The sequence below is a fragment of the Saccopteryx bilineata genome, chromosome 1 (genome assembly GCF_036850765.1).
Source record: "Saccopteryx bilineata isolate mSacBil1 chromosome 1, mSacBil1_pri_phased_curated, whole genome shotgun sequence".
Lineage (NCBI taxonomy): Eukaryota > Metazoa > Chordata > Mammalia > Chiroptera > Emballonuridae > Saccopteryx > Saccopteryx bilineata.
This window is the reverse complement of record NC_089490.1, coordinates 156,012,468-156,024,764: the sequence shown is the minus strand read 5'-3', so window position 1 is coordinate 156,024,764 and position 12,297 is coordinate 156,012,468. Positions and strand designations below refer to the sequence as shown.

Below are 12,297 nucleotides of genomic sequence, written 5' to 3'. Positions count from 1 at the left end.
ATTCATTTTAGAGAGGAGAGAGAGAGAGAGAGAGAGAGAGGAGAGACAGAGAGAGAAGGTAGGGAGGAGCTGGAAGCATCAACTCCCATATGTGCCTTGACCAGGCAAGCCTAGGGTTTCGAACCAGCGACCTCAGCATTTCCAGGTCGACGCTTTATCCACTGCGCCACCACAGGCCAGGCTTAACCCCCACACTCTTGTCCATGTCTCTGAGTTTAAGTCTTTTTTTTTTTTTTTTAATTTTTTTTATTTTTTATTTATTCATTTTAGAGAGGAGAGAGGGAGATAGACAAAGAGAGAGAAAGACAGAGGGGAGGAGCTGGAAGCATCAACTCCCATATGTGCCTTGACCAGGCAAGCCCAGGGTTTTGAACTGGCGACCTCAGCGTTTCCAGGTTGACGCTTTATCCACTGCGCCACCACAGGTCAGGCCTCTGAGTTTAAGTCTTTTTCTGGAATTTTCTCCTGTCGTTTTATCTGGGACGTTTATTTTTCTCATTTTGGCTGTCTTTCTGTGTTTGTTCCTATGTATTAGATAGATCTGCTGTCTCCCAGTCTTGACAGGATGGCCTTCTGCTGTAGGTGTCCTGTGGGGCCCAGCAGTACAGTGTTCCTGGTCACCTGAGTTGGGTACTCCAAGAGTGTCCTTGGTATGGGTTAAGTGTACCCTCCTTTGGCAGTTGAGCCTTGACTGCTATTGGCAAGTGGGCGGAGTTGACCCTCAGGTTGAAGGGCTGTGAGGAGTGGCGAAGACCACAGTGAATGAGCTACTGTGTAGGGGCTGACCTCACAGAGTGGGATTTGCCTGAGCAGGGCCAGCTGAGATCACCTTTTGGGTGCAGTTTGTGGAGCTGATTGTAGTGTGAAGCCGGCCACCAGGTGTGTTGGTTCCAGGACCTTTTGGGAGGGGCTCTGGAACAGGCCCAGGTCAGCCCCTGCCTGTGCCCAGCCCAGGGCCAGCTGGTAGGAACTGCAAAGCAACCTGCAGTTGGCAGCTGCCTGTGCTGGGCCTGAAGATGCATGGGAGAGGCCATGCTGCAAACCGAGGCTGGCTGTTGCCAGTGGCTAGCAAGTGCCACTCAGCAAGAGACATAGGCCATGTCAAGGCCAGCGGCCACCTGCCTGAGACCTGCAGAACTATGAAAAGTTTTCAGGAAAGTCTGCACTGTGGGCCAAGGCTGGGCCTATGAGGAACTGCTGCTGAAAGAGGTTTGAGCAGTGCTCAAGGTGAGGGGTCTCAGGAGTCACTGGGGCAGGTGAGCAGTGTCACCAGGTGAATGCAGATTCAGATGTGGTGCCCACCTGTACCTGCTGGCTGGATGGGGGAGGACTCAACACAAAAAATGGTGCTCGCGGCCCTGGCCGGTTTGCTCAGCGGTAAAGCGTCAGCCTGGCATGCGGGGGACCCGGGTTCGATTCCCGGCCAGGGCACGTGGGAGAAGCGCCTATTTGCTTCTCCACCCCCACCCTCCTTCCTCTCTGTCTCTCTCTTCCCCTCCCGCAGCCGAGGCTCCGTTGGAGCAAGGATGGCCCGGGCGCTGGGGATGGCTCCTTGGCCTCTGCCCCAGGCGCTGGAGTGGCTCTGGTCACGGCGGAGCGACGCCCTGGAGGGGCAGAGCATCGCCCCTGGTGGGTGTGCCGGGTGGATCCCGGTCAGGCGCATGTGGGAGTCTGTCTGACCATCTCTCCCCGTTTCCAGCTTCAGAAAGAAGAAAAATAAATAAACAATTTTTTTAAAAAAATTAAAAAAAAAAATGGTGCTCGCCTGCTGGCTGTGTAGGTAGTGGCTCAGCAAAGGAATGATTGTAGCTGCCACTCTAGCCCTGACCCTGAAGCCACACAACTGGGTTTCTCCCTGTATTTCTCTGGCACGGCCCCTGTTAGCCCCCAGCCGCTGCCCATCTTCCAGAGCCCAGGGTGAGTGCCCAGGAGGTAGTGAGTCTGTGTGCAGGCCCTTTAAGAGAATGCCTGGGTTTCACCCAGACACATGGAATTCCTGATGATTTTCACAGCCAGGTGTTGTGGGGACACCTCTTCCCGGTTCTGGGTCCCCTCACTTGTGGTGGGTGGGTGAGGGGCTCTGAACTAATAGCTCTCCACATTTTCAATAGCCAGCCCATTTCGCCCCTCCACCCCCCCACCCATTCACCCCCCCCATTTACCCCCCCACCCTGCCACCCATCTGCCCCCCACCCATGCGCCCAACTGGGACCCACCCGGCATGCCCACCAGGGGGTGATGCTTGGCCCCTCTGGGGCATTGCTCCACTACAATCTGAGCCATTCTAGTGCCTGAGGCGGAGGCCATGGAGCCATCCTCAGTACCCAGGCCAACTTTGCTCCAATGGAGCCTTGGCTGCAGGAGGGGAAGAGAGAAATAGAAAGGAGAGGGGGAAGGGTGGAGAAGCAGATGGGCGCTTCTCCTGTGTGCCCTGGCCAGGAATCGAACCCAGGACTTCCACACGCCAGGCCGCTGAGCCAACCGGCCAGGGCCTACTCTTGACATTTTGATCATAAGCAGACTTATTTTTAATTTTTTGAGGAACCTCCATACTATTTTCCAAAGTGGCTACACAAATTTACAATCTTGTCAACAGTGCATGAAGGTTCCCTACACTTATCTGTTGATTAATTGATGATGGCCATTCTGACAGGTGTGAGGTAGTATCTCATTGTGGTTTTAATTTGCATTTCCCTGGTGATTAGTGATGGTGAGCTTCTTTTCATGTCTATTGGCCATCTACATTGTGTTTTTTAGAGAAATGTCCATTCTGGTCATTGCCAATTTTTAACTGGACTGTGTTTTTTGGTATTAAGTTGTATGAGTTCCTTATAAATCTGGATATTAACTCCTTATTAGATATATCATTGGCAAATATCTTCTCCTAATCAGCAGGTTGTCTTTTCATTTCATGGATCATTTTGTTTGCTGTTTAAGAACTTTTTTAGTTAGTTCTTTTTAGTTCTCACAGATGTACCATTTCTTTTCTTTTGTTGCTCTGGCCTGAGACAATATCCAAAAAGATATTGCTAAGAGCGATGTCACAGAATTTACTGCCTATATTTTCTTCGAAGAGCTTTATGGTTTTAAGTCTTACATTGAAGTCTTTAATCTATTTTGAGTTCAGCTTTTTTTTTTTAATTTTTATTTAGATTTTATTTATTCATTTTTTTAATATATATATTTTTTTAGAGAGACAGAGAGAGAGAGTCAGAGAGAGAGATAGATAGGGACAGACAGGAACGGAGAGAGATGAGAAGCATCAATCATTAGTTTTTTGTTGCGACACCTTAGTTGTTCATTGATTGCTTTCTCATATGTGCCTTGACTGTGGGCCTTCAGCAGACTGAGTAACCCCTTGGTCGAGCCAGCAACCTTGGGTCCAAGCTGGTGAGCTTTGTTCAAACCAGATGAGCCCGCACTCAAGCTGGTGACCTTGGGGTCTCGAACCTGGGTCCTCCACATCCCAGTCCGATGTTCTATCCACTGTGCCACCGCCTGGTCAGGCTATTCATTTTTTTTTTTTTTTCATTTTTCTGAAGCTGGAAACAGGGAGAGACAGTCAGACAGACTCCCGCATGCGCCCGACCGGGATCCACCCGGCACGCCCACCAGGGGCGGTGCTCTGCCCATCCTGGGCGTCGCCATATTGCGACCAGAGCCACTCTAGCGCCTGAGGCAGAGGCCACAGAGCCATGCCCAGCGCCCGGGCCATCTTGGCTCCAATGGAGCCTTGGCTGCGGGAGGGGAAGAGAGAGACAGAGAGGAAAGCGCGGCGGAGGGGTGGAGAAGCAAATGGGCGCTTCTCCTATGTGCCCTGGCCGGGAATCGAACCCAGGTCCTCCGCATGCTAGGCCGACGCTCTACCGCTGAGCCAACCGGCCAGGGCCTCATTTTTTTTATTAGAGAGAGAGAACAGGGGAGGAGCTGGAAGCTTCAACTCCCATATGTGCCTTGACCAGGCAAGCCCAGGGTTTTGAACCGGCAACCTCAGCATTCCAGGTCAATGCTTTATCCACTGTGCCACCATAGGTCAGGCCAGCTATATATATATTTTTTTTATGTGGTTTAAGCAAGTTGTTCAATTTCAATTTTTTTTTTTGCAGGAATTTGTCCAGTTTCTCCAATGCTACTTATGGAAGAGATTGTCCTTACCCCATTGTATATATATTCTTGCTTCCTTTGTCATAGGTAAGCTGACTGTATTAGGCATGACTTATTTCTGGGCTATTTTATTCCGCTGAACTATGTATCTGTTTTTATGCCAGTACCATGCCATATATATATATATATATATATATATATATATATATATATCTGGGCTATTTTATTCCGCTGAACTATGTATCTGTTTTTATGCCAGTACTATGCCATATATATATATATAAAATTTTATATATATATATATATATAAAATTTATATATATAAATTTTTATTTATTTATTTTTTTTATTTTTGTATTTTTCAGAAGCTGGAAACGGGGAGAGACAGTCAGACTCCCGCATGCACCCGACCGGGATCCACCTGGCACGCCCACCAGGGGCAACGCTCTGCCCACCAGGGGGCGATGCTCTGCCCCTCCGGGGCGTCGCTCTGCTGTGACCAGAGCCACTCTAGCGCCTGGGGCAGAGGCCAAGGAGCCATCCCCAGCGCCCGGGCCATCTTTGCTCCAATGGAGCCTTGGCTGCAGCAGGGGAAGAGAGAGACAGAGAGGAAGGAGGGGGGTGGAGAAGCAAATGGGCGCTTCTCCTATGTACCCTGGCCGGGAATCAACCCGGGTCCCTTGCACGCCAGGCCGACGCTCTACCGCTGAGCCAACCGGCCAGGGCTACCATACTATTTTGATTATTGTAGCTTTATTGTTTGATATTAGGGAGCATAATACCTCCCACTTTGTCCTTTCTCAAAATTTCTTTGGATGTTTGGGATCTTTTGTGGTTCCATGTACGTTTTAGGATTTTTCTGATTCGGTGTGTATGTGTTTGCACGTGCATGTGTCCAAAGTGAATCTCATTAGAACTTTAGGAAACCAAACCTTTTGCAATAGCTCTCTGGCCAGTGTCATAAGATCACAAGTGTGTGTGTGTGTCAGAGACAGAGTCAGAGAGAGGGACAGATAGGGACAGACAGGAAGGGAGAGAGATGAGAAGCATCAATTCTTCATTGCAGCAATTTAGTTGTTCATTGATTGCTTTCTCATATGTGCCTTGACCTGGGGTCTCAGTACACCAGACTGAGTAACCCCTTGCTCGAGCCAGTGACCTTGGGCTCAAGCTGGTGAGCTTTGCTCAAACCAGATGAGCCTGTGCTCAAGCTGGCGACCTTGGGGTCTCAAACCTGGGTCGTCAGCATCCCAGTCCAACACTCTATCCACTGCGTCACCACCTGGTCAGGCAAGATACAAGTCTTATAAGTGGCCCACACAGCTTTCTCTACCCGCTTCAGTGTCACAGATGGACCCCTGCATGGTTGAACAAATTGAATGTTGCATTGTTTTTCCCATTCACTGTATTTTATTTTTTATTGATTTGAGAGAGCATTCATTTGTTGTTCCACTTAGTTGTGCATTCATTGGTCACTTCCTGTATGTGCTCTGACCAAGAATCAAACCTGCAACCTTGTTTTGGGATGACACTAACAGATTGAGCTAACTGGCCAGGGCTTCCCTTCTGTATTTTCCATTCCATTTACTGTAGTCGTCGGGTCTGTTTGGTTCTTTTTATATTTCCTGCTTGTTCAAGTTCTCCCTAAGTACCTCTTAAGTTTGGTCAGCATTTTTTTTTTGTATTTTTTCTGAAGCTGAAAACGGGGAGAGACAGTCAGACAGACTCCGGCATGTGCCCGACCGGGATTCACCCAGCACGCCCACCAGGAGCAACGCTCTGCCCACCAGGGGGCGATGCTCTGCCCCTCCGGGGCGTCGCTCTGCTCTGCTGCGAACAGAGCCACTCTAGCGCCTGGGGCAGAGGCCAAGGAGCCATCCCCAGCGCCCGGGCCATATTTGCTCCAATGGAACCTTGGCTGCGAGAGGGGAAGAGACAGACAGAGAGGAAGGAGGGGGGGGTGGAGAAGCAAATGGGTGCTTCTCCTATGTGCCCTGGCTGGGAATCGAACCCGGGTCCCCCCGCACACCAAGCTGACGCTCTACCGCTGAGCGAACCGGCCAGGGCCAGTTTGGTCAGCATCTTTATGACTCTGACACACCTGGCAACCACTGGGGCTGATGCTTGAATCAGCTGAGCTATCCTCAGCACCCAGGGCCGACACTCGAACCAATCCAGCCACTGGCTGCAAGAGAAGAGGGACAGAAGGTGAAGAGGGAGGGGAAGAGAAGCAGATGGTCGCTTCTCTTCTGTGCCCTGACCTGGAATCAAGCCTGCGGTGTCCGTACACTAGGCCAGTGTTCTATTCACTGAACAACTGGCCAGAGCCTCTTTGAACTTTTTAAGCAAATTACTTTTTCTTTTCTTTTTTTTGTCAATTGTAGTAACATTTACTTTGGTAGTTTAGAATCCATATAACGTTCTATAATGTTATCTATTGATTACATGTCCCCCTTGTATCGAAATTAAATTCAAATTAAAAAAATAAGTTCAAAGGATTTTAACAGCTTAATAAGTAGGAACACAATTAATGACAATTAAAATATTAAACAACTTGATTACTTTTTTTTTTTTTTGAAGTTGGAAACGGGGAGGCAGTCGGACAGACTCCCGCATGCACCTGACCAGGATCCATCCGGCACACCCACTAGGGGGCAATGCTCTGCCCCTCTGGGGCGTCGCTCTGCCGCAATCAGAGCCATTCTAGCGCCTGAGGCAGAGGCCACAGAACCATCTTCAGCGCCCGGGCAAACTTTGCTCCAATGGAGCCTTGACTGCGGGAAGGGAAGAGAGAGACAGAGAGGAAGGAGAGGGAGGGGTGGAGAAGCAGATGGGCGTTTCTCCTGTGTACCCTGGCCAGGAATCGAACCCAGGACTCCCGCACGCCAGGCTGACGCTCTACCACTGAGCTAACCAGCCAGGGCCATTACTTACTTTTGTTTCTTTTTTTTTTTCTTCATTTGAGAGCGAGTGAGCGTGAATTTGTTCCATTTATTTATAAATTCATTGGTTTTCTTGTATGTGCCCTCCTGGGGATCAAACCCACAACCTTGGCAAATCAACCACCTGAGCTACCCAGCTAGGGCTCCTTAAGATTTCTTTATGGGCCTGACCAGGCGGTGGCACAGTGGATAGAGCGTCGGACTGGGATGCTGAGGACCCAGGTTCAAGACCCTGAGGTCACCAGCTTGAGCACGGGCTCATCTGGTTTGAGCAAGGCTCACCAGCTTGGACCCAAGGTCGCTGGCTCGAGCAAGGGGTTACTCGGTCTGCTGAAGGCCCACGGTTAAGGCACATATGAGAAAGCAATCAATGAACAACTAAGGTGTCGCAATGCACAACGAGAAACTGATGATTGATGCTTCTCATCTCTCCGTTCCTGTCTTTCCCTGTCTATCCCTCTCTCTTTAACTCTGTCTCTATAAAAAAAAAAACAAACACAAAAAAACTAAAAGCTCACCAGCTTGAACCCAGTATCACTGGCTCGAGCAAGGGATTACGCCTATCCTGTGGTGGCACGGTGGATAATGCGTTGACCTGGAACGCTGAGGTCACCAGTTCGAAACCCTGCACTTGTCTGGTCAAGGCACATATGGGAGTTGATACTTCCTGCTCCCTCGTCCCCCCTAAAATGAAAATTTTTTAAAAATTTAAAAAAAAGGGGGGGGTTACTCGGTCTTCTGAAGGCCCGCAGTCAAGGCACATATGAGAAAGCAATCAATGAACTAAGGTGTCACAATGCGCAATGGAAAACTAATGATTGATGCTTCTCATCTCTCCGTTCCTGTCTGTCTTTCCATCCATCCATCCCTCTCTCTCTGTCTCTGTAAAATAAATAAAAAAAGATTTCTTTATGGGTTTTTTCTTGTGCTTTTATCTGAAAAATATCTTACCTTTTTAACTTTGTAGGTAGGTTTATAAGAATTAAACAAAAAGCTCTCTCCCAGTTGTGAAAAGTGGCCTAATGTGGAAGTAGACTGGAGGCTACGTGTGCTGGGGGTTTGGGCAAGTCAGTAGGAACTGAGCTGGTGCCCAAGAATTGGCCCAGTTGTGTGTAGTAATGCTGTGATCCCGCTCGCTCCCACTGTTCAGGCGAAAATAGGCTTAGGAAAGATAGTCAAAACCCCTGGATTGAGCCCCCACAGCTCTCTGGTTGTACAAATTGGACTCTGTAGATAGGCTGCGTGTGCCAGGAGGTTTTGGCAGGTTTGTAGGAGCGTAGTGGGTACCTACGCATCAGCCCTAGCTGTTGTCCCTTTGTTTGGATGCAGAAGGCTCTGGGCAACGTAGGTGGGAACCGTTGGTGCTCTATGCAAGTGGAAGGGATGCTTACAAGCCGAGGGCCCCCAGCCTTCTGTTCATCTCTGCCTTGTCAGCTGCTCACTCGGCCCTTGGTTATCTCAGATGAATAACTGTTGTCTGTGTACATATTTGAGTTTGCAACTGGGAGGTGGGAGGCCAGCCTGCCACTGCCTTCCCAGACCCCTCTGTGGCTTTCACTCTAGGAAGGCCATTGGCATTTTAGCAGTTGGGCTCTAATAGCCCTGCCTTAAACTCAGAGGCACAACTTAAAAGCAAAATGTTTATTGGAGTGTTGTACAAAAGTTTCCAGTCAGAAAATGTATATTACAAAGCATTGGAGGAAAAAAGAAACCACACATTTGGCATGCATCTTAAAAATCACCAATACATGTCTGAAACAAAAGTGTACACCTGCCGCCATCTGGAAGCTGACTCCACTGAATGTTGTGAACAGACATCAAACCTTTCAGGTAAATTCTGCCTCTGCCGGCCTGGAGGAATGTTAGTCCCGCTTGTTGCTAATGTGAACAGAACTGCAGGGTCTCTGCGTCAGAGCTTCAGTTAGGAAACTAGCTGAACGTCATGCCCCAGGTGAGCCCCTGAGCCTGGCTCTGGACCTGGTACACTTGCTCAGGCGCCCACCTGCAGGCCGCCTCCTCACCACTGCTGCCCACCCCCAGTCTGGTGTTTCTCTAGGAGGGGTGCTGGGTTCAGTCACCTGACGGGCTCAGACAGAGGCATCACTTCTGTATCACTTTAAGTGGCTTAAAGCTAAGCTTGTTTAAGGACACGTGCACTGTTTCCCAGGCCACAGCAAGCAATTTCACATTGATTTCTGCTCCATGTTTCCAAATACTTGATTACCACTGAGCATCACCACCCTGCCCAGATGAGCACTTCCCAGCTCCACCTGAGGCCTCTGCCAGGAACCAGGGGGACCCTGGGCCTGCGGAGAGGGCAGGCCCTCTCCCTTCCTATCCACATACACAGCTGGGCGAGACTGTTAGCAAATCACAAACTCTAATTTCAGGACACAGTTCTGATCCCCCAGATTCCCAAAATATGTCACTGGATGTCACTGTCCCTTCTGTTTGGGGCACCAAGACCTGCCCTCCCAGTGCCTCATTGCAAACTCTCCAGACCCCCACGGGCCAGCGGTCTTGCTGTGGGGTGTGGGGTGTGTGAGTGAGACCCCACCTTGGGCTCAGCATGTACCCCCAGGGAAGGCTCAGGCAGGCTACAGGGTGCTGCATCACCAGGCCAGGGAAGTTCTCAAGGGCCCACCAAAACCTTCCACGAATTGTTCTGGTGACACACTTCCCTCCACGGCCTAGGAATTTAGGGTGGCCACGGGAAGAACTCAGATGTAAAGCAAGAGTTGTGGCTGAACTCTAGACTCAATAGCACATTTAGGTTGTCAGCCACTGGGGCTCTCCTTGCCACGGCTCTGGCCTCCACCCCGCCTTGCCATAAGCAATTCCCAAGGAAAGCCAGGCCTGGGGGTGTGCCTCTCCCAGCCAGAGAACCAAAGGGCCAGCCAGCAGGCTGCTCTGAAACTGCCCGCCCAGGTAGTAAGCCTCCCAGGCTAAGTATTGTCTTTAAGACTTGAGCTGCCCTTTCTGAAGGAATTTGCCATCTGAGGGCTCAGAGCTCACTGAGACAGGCCCTCTGGGGACCGTCCCTGTAACCCTGGCCTGAGCCACTGAAGCAGAATCGGCAATCTGAGTACTGACCAATGTAAAAAAATAAATATCCGTTAAAAAAATAACTTCTGTGTATCTAGGTTGGGGGCTGTAAACGATAGGCTAATGCAGAGAGGGTCACTGGGTGGCCAGAAGCTGGCCATGACATGGAAACACCCTAAAGGGATCAGCTGGCAGTGGCCTGAGTAACATCATTTCAGCAAGAGTTACAGATAGAAGTGAGAATAGTGATATATATGCAGAATATACGAGATGGTGGGAGGCTGGCACCTGTCCCGGGCACAAGGTGCACAGAGGGAGACATCCAACGGCTCACCCTGAAGTCACTATCTTCGTGACAGGAGGGCAGGAAGTGGTGTTACACCTGGACATGGTCCTGGAACGTGAGACATTTGCTACCAAGGTCATCACACTTGTCGCCTGTTTACTAGTCTCTAATAGCAAGTGTCCCTGTCCCTAGGTTTCTTTCTCTCCTGTCCTACTAGTCCTGCTCCAGAAACTCAAGGGTCAGGCAGCCAGAATGGGAACAAGGAGCTTCCCCATGATGCTCTGATTCACACAAGTGGGCAAACCTGCCTGCCACCCAACGCCTTCAGAGCAGGAGTTGCAACAACCCTGGAAGCCAGGTGGACAATAAAACCTGATTCCCAAGTGCCCCCATACCATGTTCTGGTGGAAGGAGCCACCAAACTCCACAGAGGACGCCCCTACCTCCACCAGGCAAAAACCTACACTGAATTTGGTTCTTAAAAGCTTAATAACACAAACTACTGAATTTCTACAGCTTCTCTGTCTACCTCCAGGCCCAATAGGCAGCTCCCCTCCCATTCTGGCCTGTCTGTAATGAAGGGGGGTAGAGCTAGTACATGGGCCCCTCCAGCCTCCAAGCCCAAACCTGTCAACCATTAGGTTCCTGGGCTGAAATTCAACCCACAGGGGAAATGGGCACCAAAAGAAATTTGGACAGTGGCTGAAGGGAGGGTCCACAGAAACCCACTGATGGAATAGAACACAGATCCACCCCACATTCTGGCAGTTTGCTTAAAAATTCTCTAGAAATGTATGAAGGACTAAAGAAAGCCAATGATATAAAAATAGTTTTCAGTGGCTCTGGGTAAAAGATGTGTGATGAGGCATGTTCTGTTCACATCACGCAGCAGCCTCTTGAGGTGGTCCGTGGGTCCCCCTGGGAGATGGAAAAAGAACTGTGGTGAGGTGGGACCAGGAGCTTAAAAAGGTAGCTGGTGGCCCCCAACCCTGCCAAGGGGCTGGACTGAGCCCAGGCCCAGCGCCTGAGCCACCTCAGGAAGCCCAGCCCCTAGAAAGATAACAGGGCCAGTGGCATCAGCCTTAACTACCCCAGTTCCCAAACCTTCCATGTCTCCCTTACCTCTGCTCTAAGCTATAAAATACATCACAGTTTTATGTCTCAGACAGAAGTTTCACAACTTATATCTAATATGGTACGGTCCTAGGCTCTCCAACTTCTCTCAAAGAGCTATTCAGAAGACAATTTCAGACACAAAGTCGTGATGGCAGAGGGCAATCACCTTTCAACACCCCACTCCCAGGGATCCCTGGGATTGTACTCTGAGGTCCACAAAACAGGCAACACCTGAAAGCACTGCTGCTCCCATGTGGTCTCCAGGTACAAACTGCAGGGCCCAGCAGAGCCGGGAGCAGAGGGGCCTGGGTAGTGCCAAGGACCAGGCAAGGCCAGTTGTGCCCACAGCTGCAGGAGCCCACATAAACGCTGGGGGTCCAGCGAGGAGGGCCCATGGGTGCATGTGTGCGTGAGTCTACATGTATGTACACGAGTGTGTCCCCCAAGGTCCCTACCTGCTGATGGAAAAGATCCTCCTCACCAAACTCGGCTCCCTCCTCTTCTCCCTCCTCTCCATTCTCGGTCTCCCGAACCACGGAGGACTGTTTCACGGTTCTGATGGCCACTTCCTGTGTAAGACAAGAGTCATGGTCACTCAATCCCTTAGGTGCGGGCACTTAGCCCACATTGGTGGCAGTTAACATGCTTGGACAGGGTGTCACCACAATGCAGAGTGCCATCCAGGGACCAGGCCCAGGGCTGCCTTCACTGGCTCTGCTGGCCTAGGCTCCACCCCAGGGCTTCAGCACCAGCTGACGGCTGGTATGGGGTGGACAAAGGAGGCCCCAGGACTGAGGCAAAGGA

The 12,297-nt window shown here is 50.3% G+C and overlaps 1 protein-coding gene across 1 annotated transcript in view; it reads right to left on the bottom strand.

Annotated features, from left to right (window-relative positions):
* Window positions 1-8,672: 8,672 nt before the first annotated feature.
* The window catches only part of LMNB2 (lamin B2), a 30,333-nt gene continuing 26,708 nt past the window's right edge, over window positions 8,673-12,297 (bottom strand). Inside the window, exons 11-12 of the mRNA XM_066276806.1 lie at window positions 11,949-12,062; window positions 8,673-11,295 (exon numbers count right to left, since the gene is read on the bottom strand). Coding sequence (XP_066132903.1) covers window positions 11,254-11,295; window positions 11,949-12,062 — 156 coding nt within the window. The 3' untranslated portion in view covers window positions 8,673-11,253. The remainder of the gene's footprint in view (window positions 11,296-11,948; window positions 12,063-12,297) is intronic.